The 15260-nt window shown below is 41.3% G+C and overlaps 1 protein-coding gene across 7 annotated transcripts in view; it reads right to left on the bottom strand.

Moving 5' to 3' along the window:
* dmd (dystrophin) overlaps positions 1–15260 on the bottom strand; it is a 1983095-nt gene that overhangs the window by 1143454 nt on the left and 824381 nt on the right. For all 7 annotated transcript variants that reach the window (XM_060833515.1, XM_060833512.1, XM_060833514.1 and 4 more), the window contains one exon: positions 4802–4974. In XM_060833515.1, the coding sequence (XP_060689498.1) occupies positions 4802–4974 (173 nt within the window). The remainder of the gene's footprint in view (positions 1–4801; positions 4975–15260) is intronic.

The raw sequence follows: 15260 nt of genomic DNA, 5'->3' as shown, positions 1-15260 counted from the left end.
CTGTTTTTGTTAGAGAGAAGAAGGTTGAGAGGTGACTTAATAGAGACGTATAAGATAATCAGAGGGTTAGATAGGGTGGACAGGGAGAGCCTTTTTCCAAGAATGGTGACAGCAAGCATGAGGGGGCATAGTTTTAAATTGAGGGGTGACAGATATAGGACAGATGTCAGAGGTAGTTTCTTTACTCAGAGAGTAGTAAGGGTATGGAATGCTTTGCCTGCAATGGTAGTAGATTCGCCAACTTTAAGTACATTTAAGTCGTCATTGGACAAGTATATGGATGTACATGGAATAGTGTAGGTTAGATGGGCTTCAGATTTGTATGACAGGTTGGCGCAACATCGAGGGCCAAAGGACCTGTTCAGTGCTGTAATGTTCTATGTTCTATACTTTCTTATCTGCCTTCTCAACTTCCACAAGAAACATTTCAATATCTGTGAATATGTATGCTAGGGGTCATCCATTCCTTGACCCCTACAAGATATTTACGTTAAAAAATTACTCTTAATGTTGTTTCTCCCATAGTGCATCACTTCACATCATTTGGTCAAAAATACTGCATTTGCCATGCGTCCGTCCATTGTGTTATTAAGCTACAATTTCCATAAATCTGCAACTATTTGCTATTTATTATGCTGTCTAAATCTATATCATCCACAAACTTTGAATTGTACTCCTTTCCAAATAGGGATTTTGGTTGGGATCCAGACTTCAGTGTGAAATAACGTCCTAGTACCAGACTGTGATGGGAACAATCACTGGCAGTGACTTCCTCTGAATTGGCTAACCAATGGACACTCAGAGCTGGAAAGCCATTAGGAGAGCCTCCACTACAGAAGGAACTGTAACATGTCATCGTGAATAAGGGAGAGAGAACACACCTTCATCTTAAGGCACTCATTCAGCATGTTTATTTTAAAAAACTGCATTAAAAATAGTCACAGAACAGAGCAGCCGGAGTCAAGGGTCTTTAAGCTTGCATGGAGTCAAATATCACTTGATCCCCAATAATTGGTCTTAACTGGCAATAACCTTGTCTTTATTGACTATCCACCATTTGTGGGTTTGGAGGCATCAGCTATGAAAAGGCATCACGGGTGTCCTTGGAGAAGGAGCACGCAGTGTCCACCAACACTCTGGAGTTGTTCAGGAGAGGTGGGCGCCGCAGGGAGTGGAGTGCATCATTTCCCCCTCCAACTCCATTTTGATTTAGTCCCTGCCCTCCCCTTCACTGTTTTGATCACACAGCATTGCCCTGTGATGTGAAGGGCATTGCTTATCACAGGCCACTCGGGTGTTTCCTTTCTTCCTGCTGGTGGAAATTAAATAAAGATTTGTGCACTTTGTGTCTCACACTTGCACTCACACCATGGGTGCTGGAGAAAAAATAAGCATTACTGCAGTTAGACGGTAGTGTGGGGGTAAGAAAAAAAAAGAAATAAACAGGAGATAAGTTGAATAAGATTTGTGCACCTTGTGTCTTTCACTGTGTCTCACACCTGCACACACACGACATGGGAAGAAAAGGAAAAAAAAAAGAAAAACAGGAGTGTAGGGCACTGGTTGTCACAAAAAAAAAATGAAAAGGCATCACCAAGAGTAAAAACACAAATTGCTGGAAAAACTCAGTGACACTGGCAACAACTGAGGAGAGAAAGCAGAGTCAATGTTTCAGGGCCAGTGACCCTTCTTCAGCATCGAGTCTAATGTTTGGAGCACTGAGTGTGATTAAATTCAATCAAAATTGTGGAATGCCAAGCTGGTCTTTGTGATAGTGACCATGATCAATTTCTGGTAAAGTGCAGCACAAGTTTTAATTGTGGCGAGTATCATGGAGGGGTTTCTCCAAGTTAGATTTTACATTCTATTTTCTTAAGCTGTGTACCAAGCCTCTATGGTGCCCCACTCATCCTATATTCCTTCTCACCAGGGGCAGTGGTACTCACCACTGCTGGGATTACCCAGGATTCCGATTTCTAAAGCCCACCTATGCACCAGGTAAAATGCTGCCAGCCAGGAGTTGCTACTTACCGAGCAAATTGTTGGCGAGAAACCCAAAAAAAGACACACAAACGATTTGGCTGATGCCTCATTGTCGATACAAATGCACATTTGCAAATCTACTGCCATTTTAGAACCGCACTGCATAGGTCACCCGTAGCCTCATCCCACCTTAGAATCCTATTTAACGGAGTGTTACTCTTCCCCTAATGCCCACAATAGCATGTAGCATACAACTGCCATGCCATTGTACTGCAAACCCCTCTTGTTGTAATGGCTGTGACTGCTAGTGACACCCCTAATTCCACCACCGCCCCCCACCCGACCTGTTACGTTGAGTTTCCTCCTTCAAGATTGTTGTCTCCTCTGCATCCCAGCTTCCTGCTTCCAATCCAAACAAATGACTGGTCAACTTCCCTGTTGTAGCACTGGTGCCTGTTAGCATTGAGCTGACCTACAGCACTGACCATGACCCATCCCTTTCAATGACGTGGACAGACAACCCTGACTAATGAAAGAACATGCCCCGACTGCCCTGTGTGCAGCTCCCTGACTGACTCTGCAAATCCCCAGAATGACTGCACTGGACCTGCAGGACTGACAGCTGCTCAGTGCCTGGAATGGATCCCAGACCCTGACTGGCAGATGATAAATTGTGTTTAAACCCTGACACTGAAAGCAGACACTGCCCTTAATATACTGCAGAGGATCGCCTTTAATCTGACCAAGGAGAACTCCCCATAGATTTTGAGACATGGTCCTTTGAATGAAACATGCATATTGCTGACACTTGGGTTCAGGTGTCAGATTGTCATAATATAGTGCAATTTGGCAACATAGACTTGCCAACAAGGCTCACATTTCATGGCCGCACAAGTGGCAAGTAACATTTGCACCACACAAATGCCAGGCAATAATCACCTCCAATAAGAAACAATCAAATCACTGCTCCGTGACAGTCAACTGTGTTTCCATCATTAAATCTCAACATGGAAGTTTAAATGGACTCTCCAACTTATCTTCTGACTCCCCAAAATCTATCCATCATCTGCAAAGCACAAGGAGTGACAGAAACTCCTGGATAGGCAAAATACACGAAGCTTGACCCCATCCAGGGCGAAGCAACTTTCTTGATTGGCATTACATTCACAAACATCCACCATCAATGCTCAGCTGTAGTTGTGCACACCATCTACATGATGCACCGCAGAAATGCACCAAAGATCCTGAGACAGCACCTTCGAAACCCACAACCAGTTCCATGTGGAAGAACAAGGAGAGCAGATATGGGTACACCAAGACCTGCAGAAGTTCCCCTCCAAACCACTCAACATTCTGACTTGGAAATATATTACTGTTCCTTCACTCTTACTGGGTCAAAATCCTGGATTTCCCTTTCTGATGGCATTGTGGGTCAACTTGTAGCAGGTGAACTGCAACGATTCAAGAAGGCTGTTCACTACCACCTTCTCAAGGGGAACAGGGATGTGCAATAATTGCTGGCTAGCAATGATGCCCACATCCCACACATGAATAAAACCAAATGAAAGAATGAAGAGAAGAAAAATGTAAGAATGACTTTTGTTCATTGAAAAATTCATTCAAACAGATCAGTCGGAACAGATTTGCCTTTAGCAAATACATCATGAAAATGCCATTTATTATCGCATTCCTCTCTAAGGAATACTTAATTTTATGCTTGACAGTGATCTTTTGAACTTTTCTCACCACTGACATCTGACTCTGACTGGCACATATCCCCCTCCCAACTTTTGAACAAAGATGGTCACGCAATCCTCCAGTCCTCTGGTGCCATTTCAACTTTCAAGGAGGACTGAAAATCTTTTGCTATCTTCATCTTAATTCCCCATGGCAGCCTGGGATACATTCCCTCTAAACTGGATGACTTGTTAACTTTTAGTGATGCCAAACAATTTAGCACATCCTTTATATCCATTTTCATCTGATACCATTCCACTGACTTCTCTTGCCTATCCTCTACTTTGATATTAACCTAATTCTTTGTTTCGTGAAGTCAAAGGCAGCATACTTATAAAGTACCTGTATGCTGCCCCCGAGGTCTGTCAGGTTATCTCGTTAACCCTAAACAGTCCCACCATTCCCTTACCAGTCATGTTTTTTAATTCATTCACAGGATGAGGCATTATTGCTCAACACTTTTGCATGCATTAGCTCATAAAATATTGTTGTCTTCTTTTAGAGTTATCTGCTATTTCTTCCATACCAGCTCTTTGCCTTTCTTGTATCGTTGTTCAATTTCTTCCTGCACTTTTGACACTCTCCCTGGCTTTTGACTGCGTTCTTTACGTGATACAACTACTGAAGTGTTACAAGATGTGAAAATATGCATTATTATCACAGGATTACTGTAATGTAATTGTTGTCGAGGAACATGAATGCAATAAAAAAGAGTTAGTAACATTGTAAAGGGTCTTCAAATACTTGTTCTCATGCATATTAAAAACCTGACACCAGTGATAATAATTTTAAACACTAGATGGAGATCTGGCTCTTATTAACAGAAGTACGTATAATAAAACTTAGGTGTACTGTATACCGTGACAGAAGGAAAAGGTAGACCTCAAGGTGCCATTATAAAACACATTGGAATTTCTTCCAATTTATTTAGTACACAGTATATGCATTCCTGCACATAATGGCCAACGGATATGCCTAATGAAAGGCATTTATTACATCAGTACAGGTACAACACCACAAAAATTTTCTCCTTGTCTAACAAAAATGTTAATAAACACCTTCACAATGCTCATTAACTCACCTTTTCCTGAGCTCAGAATCCAAGAGCACTTGCCTCTTCTTAGGAGGGGGAGGAGGGGGGAGTTCCTCTTTCGGCGATACTGAAATCTTTTCTTTGGTGGTAACCATGGTTACGGTTTCCATTAGCATGGTCTGTGTTAATGACGTCTGAGTTGTGGTGACAGACTGTGACATCTAAGGAAAGTATAAAGACAAGATGTCACAGGCTACTCAGGTGACTTCGCTAATAATTCGCTAATATTTGAAAAACCATACAGAAAATAAGGAAAGAGACTATTCCAGTTCATTCATGATCAGACCCCCACAACAGGCACATGACTCGATCAAACAAAAATGTTCATTCCAACTTAGCATGTGGCTGAACATTGACTGAAATGAAAAAGAACCTTGTGGCACACATACTAAATAATGCACAAGTAAATATAGTGATTTAGTGGCATATTCATCAATATTCATTCATACATAAATAGAGGACGAGAGCAGCAATACAAACAAGTCTGTAAACTATCCCAGTTCATTCTATTTATATAATAAGTTTGTATTGAAGTCAGGACATGTCCCACTTCACTTGTACCCTCCTGCACCTTTTCCTCTAACCAGCAGCCCATTCAGTTTAATTCATATTGTAAGTTATAATAAATTCTGCACTCCACGAATAAATTGTGAAATTGAAAAATATGCTTTAAATCATCTTTGCCTTATAATTTCATTTATCAGTTGTTGTTTCTCACACCTGTTGAATGTCATGAAATTTTCATAATAAGTTGCACTCCTATATCATCTTTAATATGCATCGCAAAGCACTTCTGAGGAAGCTGTGAGAAAAATGAAGCCAAGCAGAGGGAGAATTCAGTTGACTAAGACAGCTGTTGCAGAAATACATTTTTCAGGTTATTTCGGAAGGCATTGTGTAAGTTGAAGATGTTGCAGAAAAAAAACGAGGCAAAAATTACAGCGGGAATCATGATGCAGCAAGGATTCTAAATTTCGAGTCTGTACTCGATGGAGTTTAGAAGGATGAGGGGGGATCTAATTGAAACTTACAGAATACAAATTGCCTGGACAGATTGGATGTTGGGAAGGTATTTCCATTGGTAAGAGAAACTAGGACCCGAGGCTACAGCCTGAGAGTATAAGGAAGAATGTTTAGAATAAAGGTAAGGAGAAACTTCTTCCTGCAGAGCGTAATGAATCAATGGAATTCACTGCTATGGAAGGCGATGGAGGTCAGGTCATTAAGCGTATTTAAGACTGAGATAGATAGATTCTTGAGTGTCAAGGTGAAAGCAGGAGAATGGGGTTGAGAAACTTATCAGCCATGATTGAATTGAGGAGCAGACTTGATTGGCTGAACGGCCTAATTTCTGCTCCTGTGTCTTATGGTCTTATAGTCACACCTAGAGGGGTGCTTTCTAATCTCTGAATAACTTCAAGGTTTGAATCATGTTGCATCCTTGAAGTTCATGTTGTGGTGACAATTGAATAAACTGTGCAGGTATTAACCTCAAATTTGCCAGACTGGCCAAAATAAGGTTAAATAAAATTAAGCTGAATGAAATGAGGAGAAAACATATGAAACCTGATGATGACTCGATGATTTGAAAGGTCATTGATGTGTGCGTGTGCCTTTGTGAGTGTCTTTATGTTTCATATTAGACTGAAGTATAGTAACTCAATAGCAATAGTGTGAACTGTCACAGTCACTCTGGAAATGCTGAAAATTTGTATGAATCAGATGTGATAACGTGGCCTATTCATTTGCTGAATTTGTCATGGAATTGTATTGTCTAAATGTCATGTGGTTGATTGAATGACATAAAAGCCAGCACAAGCTAAATTTTATGTCAAAATTAAAGGCAAGAGATAAGTGGCTTTCCAAGGAGACATAAGCAAGTCTTAATGAGTCAATTGCTCAAACTGTCATCGAAAACATGACAAATGTATGATGCTTGCCGGTTGTCAAACTGATCATTTGCTGGAGACTGGACAGTGTCAAGAATGTAAATGCATAGAGTCATTTTACGGAAACAATTAAAAAAAAAAATTCTTCTCAGCAAAAATGTAGCTATCTTGGGGAAGTCGACTGATCCATGACTGGAAGTTGAGACAGAATGGGCTGATCAACTGTTCAGGTCTGATCTTCAGGCAAGTCCACAATAAAAAGTTTGCTTGTAGTTGCAAGCACTGCATGACTAAGTTTTTGTGCTTTTTACTGTAGTTTGCTTTAATAAAGAATGTTGTGTATATTTAATTGTTAGAACCATGTTGGTTTATTGATACCCAGAGTAAACCTGACAGGTGAGGGAGATTGGGAATAAAAGCCTACAGCCGCAATGACCCAGTTCTTCTGCATCATCCTTTTTGACCATTTCTGTACAATTGCTTTTCTTTGGTGCATTGAATTCAAATACTTTAAATGTGTTCTAATTAATGCACTAATTCTAATTATAGTTTTCTGACTCATACTTCTTGTACTTCTATTCCATTCACAGTCACACTAACAGCCTTACATTATGGAGGTATTTTCAAGGGCTGGCTAGTTTTTAAGCTTGCTCCAGAGTAGTTTGTGAAAATAGGTATTCAGAAAGCCAAAGTATGAAAATACAACCATACAAAACTCATAAATTCACCTTTCTATGTGAAATTGTTTATTTTTTTCCTTTTCACTAATATGTTCTCAATTTTAAAAAATATTTTCCTTATGATAAAGGGAGATATTCCTAATCCATAGAGTTAGTTTACCCCAGTTTTAATAAGATGGTTGATGTAACTATTCCAAATGACATGTGAAATGATGCCCTGTCTTGTCATTTCAGGTGGACATAGACAGGTGAATATCATTTGAATAGCTGGAATTTACTCAAAGTCTACATTAACCATAAGATGTAGTAGTGGGAGTGGGCCATTCAGTCCAACAAATCTGATCCACCGTTCACTGAGGTTTGAAAACCATTTTCCTACCTTTTCCCTCTAACCCTTCATTCCATTACTGATTAAATATCAATCTGAACCATTTACATCCTTAATGACACAGTCTCAACAGCCCTCTGCAGTAAAGAATTCCACACATTCACTACTCTGTGAGAGAAGAAACCCTTTCTTTTATCTACTTGAAATGAGTGACCCTCACTGAGATTATGTTCTCTGGTTCTAGATTCATGCACAGGCAGGAAATAACCATTCTGCAACTACCCTGTCAAGTTCCCTAAACTTGTGTACGATTCAGTAAGGTTGCCTCCCATTCTTCTACAGGCCCAACATACTTAACCACTCTTGATAAAGCAAACCCATCATGCTAGTGAGGCGTCTCTGGACTGCCTCCAAAGCGAGTATATCTTTATTCGATAAAGGGGCACAAAACTGTTCAGAGTATTCTAGCTATGTTCTGAATCTTTCTTTCAACAATTCCACCAAAACTCAGTTCAGTGATTCCACATCTCATAATGTTGTTTTGCTGCATGCAAACTGGATGCCACACTGTTCAAGAAGAGTGGTTGGATTTCAACAGAATTTCAATGGATGTTAATTGTTTTTGGATACCTTGAAGATATAATAAGATGCAATATCAATGCATGCTCACTATTTGATTCCATTCACTTTGCTCTGTGACTTACATTTCTCAGCCATGTAATGTCTCACTGTTAAAATTCTTTTCCTTATTTACCAATTCCTCCGTGCCTTTTCATGCCTTATATGTAATATCCACAACATCCTGAAATATTTATGGTCCTCTAATTCTCGTGCATTCCTAATCTTGATGATGCCATTACTGGTGGTAGTGCCTTCATTTGGCTCAGCAGCCAGCTCTCGGATAACTACTCTGCACTTCTTTCCTTACTCTCCCTCTTTAAGATGTTCCTTAAAACCGATGGCTTCAACCAAGCTTTTTGCCCATCAGACCTTAAAATTTCTTTTTGTGCTCCAGGATTCTAATTTATTTTATAATACTCCTGCGAAGTGCCATGGAATGTTTCATTTTGTGAAAAGGTGGTATATAAATTGGCAGTGTTGCGGTTGTAACTATTTCTAGCATTTGGCCAGATGAATTTCAACACTCAAAAGCGAAGTATTATTTTCCAGCTGCACCTGTTTTATTTGTTGAAGATTATTTAGATGAGATACTGTTAACCGCTTTCTTTTCAACAATATGTCACATTTTCTTTCTGACCTAGATGAATTATGGAAAACACTGGCAGGCACTAAGGCTACATAAGCACATTAATATACGCTGGCACACTCAACAGTGAACTGCATGTGATGCTATCAAAGTACTATTATTAATATTTAATAACACTCCTTTCTTCACCCATCTTAGCAAGTGCAATAAAGATAGAGCAGCTTGTTTCTCATTTATTAACATCTATTGGTTTAATGAGAGAACTGCACACAACATTTCAAAAGTAAAAAGGAAAACTGGCAAGGAAACAGCAACTCAAGCAAATTGCACTCTGAAAGTTTGCACATCGTTTGCATTTGAGGTTCCAAGTATTCACTAATCAAGTATTATTAGATCCCTCCCAACCAGTGCAGTAAACAGAAGTCAACTAATGTATCAAAATCAGGCACTTCAAGGGCTATCTGCTTATTGTACCTTATGCACTTTTTAATAAATACTCATTTATCTGAGAAATTGCAGAAACTATGGGTCGGAATTTCCGAGGAATGGCAATCTCACTCACATTGCATATCACTCTTTTTTTTCCCAAGAAACACAACAAACGTGCTCCACATTTTTGACACAAGATGCCGCTCAGGAAGCTTTCAGAACTGTGGATCGTTCCTTCCAAACTGAGAGATCCCTTCAATGCATGGGACAGTCAGCAAAAGCTAAACTACATCTCTTTTTCACAGCGGTCAGCTCCTGCATTGACATTTAGAGATCTGACAGCACAGACAGCCACTTGGACTGGGTAAGTCTGGCAGGTAAGTAAGGAGTTAGGGTGCCAGGAGGCTAGGATGCCACGCTGATAAAGGGCATGGTGCCAGATAAGCAAATGACAAGAGTTGGGTTGATGGGTTGTAGTGAGTTGGTTGGATCTGTCAGCAGGGCAGGAGGGGCAGTGTACAAGGATGGAAATTTGGAGGCGTCTTGTCTCATCAGGATGGGAGTGGGGGTGCAGGTGAGTTGCTGCCTTTGCGATGGTCGCCACCTGGGAGAAGGGTATTCAACTCCCATGATGGGATGAATGGGTAGTAAGGTCACAGGCAGACAGGAAGCTGGTGTTGGGTCAGGAGCAGAAGGAGTCACAACTGACAGTGGCTGAAGGGAGATGATGGTGATGGTGGTGGTGATACTGGATATGGGATGCCGAATGAGCCCGGTGCCAGGGATGGCAGGAAGCAGTGGGAGAGGAGTGTCAGGGCCTCAGAAAGGATGGGGAGTTTCAGGCCAGGGTCCAGAGGTGCAAGGCTTCAAGGGAAAGTGTAGTTGGGGCTCCTCAATGGTTTTCTCAGTATATAGACTAGATACTTTCTTTTCTTAATAACTATTTACATAATTTCAGCAGAATCCTCTGAACTGTCTGATTTAAACAGAGATGTGTTTCCAGGCACAGGGCAACTGCCCAGTGGAACTTTGAAATTCCCACACAATTTGCTCAGAATGTGTTCCATTTGAGATTCGACAACACCCTCATGTGGAATTCCCCTCCTCACTTCAGGAGTGATTACCTGGCCATTGGAAAGTCTGAGCCCATATGTGACAACTGTGGTAGAGTTTAGATGTCTCATGGTAATCCAACTTATAAAGACTATGAACAGTCTATTAAGAATGCCAATTACTTGGTTGCTATTAAATTTTAATTTCCCCCTGTACATTAGAGGGAGAAACAAACATGGTTATATTAAGTTATAAAAATTGATATCACTGCTTGAGGGCCAGTTCTTTGAAAAACATAAATGATATATTCAGCTATTAAATGCAGGTACAATATCAAGCTCCAAACCTGATTAAAACTGTCACATCAGTGCAGCAATTGATCAATCTTTACAACAGTGAATTGGACAGAATCTAACTCTGTCTTTTGAAAAAATGCTACCAATTTTAGAAATCACTAACAAGCCGTTGACTGGTAAAGTGTGTCCTGAATCTTTTGGAACATGGGCTGGTGGGAAAGAAAATAAAAGGCCAATTTTTCTGCAGAAAGTGCTGGAGAAATTTGAAACGAGCAGTATCACTCGACACAGAGAGAAATAATCACAGTCATAGTGGATTTGAAATGTTCACTTGTTTGCTTTCCTCATAGATGATGCCAGACCATGTGAGCTTCTCTAGCACATGGTGTTTTATTTCATCACTCTAGTATTTGAAATATTCTGCTTCCATTTCTATGCAGCAAAGGACATGGGGGAGACAATGCCCTGGTGGTTTATCAATAGACTATTAGAACATAGAACATAGAACAATACAGCACAGAACAGGCTCTTTGGCCCTCGACATTGCAACGATCTGTGAACTAATCTAAGCCCATCCCCTACACTATTCCATCATCATCCATGTGCTTATCCAAGGATTGTTTCAATGTCCCGAATATGGCTGAATTAACTACATTGGCAGGCAGAACATTTCACACCCTTACCATTCTCTGGATAAAGAACCTGCCTCTGACATCTGTCTTAATTCTATCACCCCTCAATTTGTAGCTATGCCCCCTCGTACCAGCTGACATCATCATTCGAGAAAAAAGACTTTCACGGTCTACCCCATCTAATCCTCTGATCATCTCATATATCTCTATCAAATCCCCTCTTAGCTTTCTTTTTTCCAATGAGAGCTGACCCAAGTCTCTCAGCCTTGCCTCATAAGACCATCCCTCCAGACCACGCAACATCCTGGTAAATCTCGTCTGCATCTTTTCCAATGCTTCCACATCCTTCCTGTAATGGGACGAACAGAACAGAACATAATAATCCAAATGTGGCCATACTAGCATTTTGTATTGTCGCAGCATATTGCGGCTCCGGAACTCAGTCCCTCTACCAATAAAATTTAACACACTGTATTCCTTCTTAACAGCACTATCAACCTGGGTGGAAACTTTCAGGGATCTATTTACGTGGACTCCAAGGTCCCTCTACACATCTACACTACCAAGAATATGTACCAGAATACCAAGTATTCTTGTTATTTTTACCAAAGTGAATCACCTCACATTTGTCTGCATTGAACTCCATTTGCCACCTCTCAGCCCAATTCTGCAATTTATCCAAGTCTCCCTGCAACGTTAAACATTCTTCCACGCTGTCCACCACTCCACCGACTTTAGCGTCATCTGCAAACTTACTGACCCATCCACCTATGCCTGCGTCCATGCATGCAAGCAGTATCCTTGTAGCACACCATTAGTAACCGCAGCCCAGGCTGAATATTTTCCATCAACCACCACTCGCTGCCTTCTTAGAGAAAGCCAGTTCCTAATCCATACTGCTAAATCATCCTCAATCCCATGACTGCATTTTCTCCAACAGTCTACCATGTGGAACCATATCAAAGGTTTTACTGAAGTCCATATACACTACATCAATTGCCCTACCCTCATCCAAATGCTTAGTCATCTTCTCAAAAAACTCAATGAGTTTTGTGAGACATGACCTGCCCTTGACGAAACCATGTTGACTAGATACAATCAAATTGTTGCTTGCTATTTGAGTATAATTCCTATCTCTTATAATCCTTTCCTAAACCTTTCCTACAACAGATATAAGGCTCACTGGTCTATAATTACCTGGGTCATCTCTACTGCCCTTCTTGAACAAGGGCGCAACATTTGCAATCCTCCAGCCCTCTGGTACTAAATCTGTAGGCAATGATGACTCAAAGATCAAGGCCAAAGGTTCCAACATCTCCCTAGCTTCCCAGAGAATCCTCAGATCAATTCCACCCGGCCTAGGGGACTTGCCTACTTTCACTCTTTCTAGAATTGATAACACCTTTTCCTTACTAACCTCGATCCTTTCTAGTCTAATATCTCGTGTCTCATTCTTCTCCTCTGCAACATTCTCCTTTTCCTCAGTGAAAATCAATGAGAAATATTCATTTTGCATGTCTCCGATCTCCACAGGGTCCTAGATGTTGGAATTGGAATTTAATAAGGAATTTGGAATTAAGGGTTTAAAAGTGGCCATGAAACCATCATCAATTGTTGGAAAAAAAACAATCTGATTCACTAACATCCTTTAAGGGAAAGAAATCTATCAACCTAATTTGGTCAGGCCTACATGTAACTTGAGACCTATAGCAAATCAGTTGACTCTCAACTGCCTTCTGGGCAATTAGGGATAGACAATAAGTACTGGCCTGGGCAGTGACATCCACATTCTGTGAATGATTTTTTTTAAAAATCGGGACTGATGTCACAGCCTGGGTATAATTGATCAAGATGTGTCACACTTGTCAAAATGGATTGAAGTTAATATTTCTTTTGGGAATCATGATTAAGTAGTTATTTAGCAATCTAAAATTGTCTGCGTATGCAATTAAGAGTAGCGTGAATTTGCTCATTAAACTGCAGATTTCAAATGCTTGCAAAATTACGTTTATCTGTGCTTCACTTGGAAAATGCTTTCTATGTCAGAACCTACCATTTTTTTTAAATAGCTGCCCTTTTAGCTGTGAATTAGATTTGCGACCATAAATCGCAAACACAATAGTGTGGACATGAAAGCTTTCCTCAATGTGTAGCACAATTCTAGTAACCCATAGTAATGACCATTTAGTAACAAACAAGGTTGCCTTACAAAGAAAACTTCATAATGTTGTATACAACACTTTCTAATACATATTGGAGCATATTTTACACTGGCCAGACTGTTGCAATGCCAATGACCCTGTGGAATCCAGACTGCCACAGACTTCAAAGGAATTACCCAGGAAATTGAATTTTCCACTGGCCAGTTGCTTTATGCCTGCAACCATCAATGTCTCTATAAAAATTGAAGAATTTGAATGATTTGGATTAAATTAAGTAATGACTCAGGAAACATTAGATTATCAAATACATTGTGCAACACCTGAGTAAATATTGAATGGATCCAGCAAGGTGGCTTGGTGGTTAGCACTGCTGCCGCATAGCGCTAGGGACCCGGGTTCGATTCCAGTCTCGGGTGACCGTGTGTGGAGTGTGCACATTCTCCCTGTGTCTGCATTGGTTTCCTCCGGGTGCCCCAGTTTCCTCCCACAGTCCAAAGGTGTGCAGGTTAGATGGATTGACCATGATAAATTGCCCATTTTCCAGGCTTGTGCAGAATTAGCGGGTTAGCCATGGGTGATTGAGGATTACAGGTATAGGGTGGATGGGATGCTCTCTGAAGGGACGGTGCAGATCCAATGGGCTGAATGGCCTGCTTCCACACTATAGGATTTTTATGATCTCATATTTACTTCATACACTCCCAATTGCACCTTCACCAAACCACACATACAGACCAGACCCTGACCTGACATCCCTAGAATCTGACTCCTTGGGAGCAGATACTCATCATGCCACCCCATCCATCTCCCCATGGCCATACACACCCTGCCCTGGAACCTGTTAATGTGTCACGACCCAAAAACCCCCATGCCTTAGCTGAACAACCCTGGCCCGGGACCACATCCCTTGACAACAGACCCAATGGACACTCCACCATCAGACAATACCAGCCCTGACACCTCAGCAACAAAGCCCAACCCCAGCATTCCCACCACTGACAGACCCAATCCATTGCTCCTGCCATTGGACTAATCAACCCACCAATGCTCTCTCCCCACCAGACTCATCCTAACAACATTCTCCCCTCCCCTGCTAGTGGACCCAACCTGCCCCTGACCCAGCACACCCCAACCTACCTTAAAATAGGTTTGCCCACTTGCCACCTGTTCCCAAACTCCCCTTGGGAACTTACCTTTTACCCAGCTGGCACCTTAGTACCTGGTTCCCTCATTAATTCTAACCCTATCTCTACTCTTTTGGCAATCTATCACTCGACACGCAGACCCCTTGTCACATGGCACTATCTCGGCCTGGCATGGCCTTCCAGCACCTTAACAGCCGACTTAACTTATTTACTCAGCAAGTGATAGCAGCTGCCAAAGTGCCTCTCAAGACCTTTCAACGTCAGAATATGGCAGCTGCCTGTGGTGAAAAGATGGCGTGACTTGCCTGCCTCAGAACTCTGCACCAAGAACTGTTCGGCACCACCTTTCTGAGGGCAGCTCAATTGGAACCTTCTCTACGAAATCCGGAGCTCCACTTTGCTGCTTCGACCCTTCTTTGTGGAAATCTGGGTGAAACTGCCACTCCCCAGAAAATCTAGCCCATCACATACTGAAATAAAATAGAATTATTTACGATTCCGGCAGAAATGGCTCATGGATCAGCCATCCTCAGGAAAGCTCAGACTGGACCTGCAGCTTTCTTGCCCAAACATCATTGTGGGGGAGTAAATATTTCTCACAAAACCACTTCAGTTTATAAAATAGT

The sequence above is a fragment of the Hemiscyllium ocellatum genome, chromosome 12 (genome assembly GCF_020745735.1).
Source record: "Hemiscyllium ocellatum isolate sHemOce1 chromosome 12, sHemOce1.pat.X.cur, whole genome shotgun sequence".
Taxonomy (NCBI): Eukaryota; Metazoa; Chordata; class Chondrichthyes; order Orectolobiformes; family Hemiscylliidae; genus Hemiscyllium; species Hemiscyllium ocellatum.
Note: the sequence above shows the minus strand (reverse complement) of the source record. Positions and strands in the feature narration are given on the sequence as shown.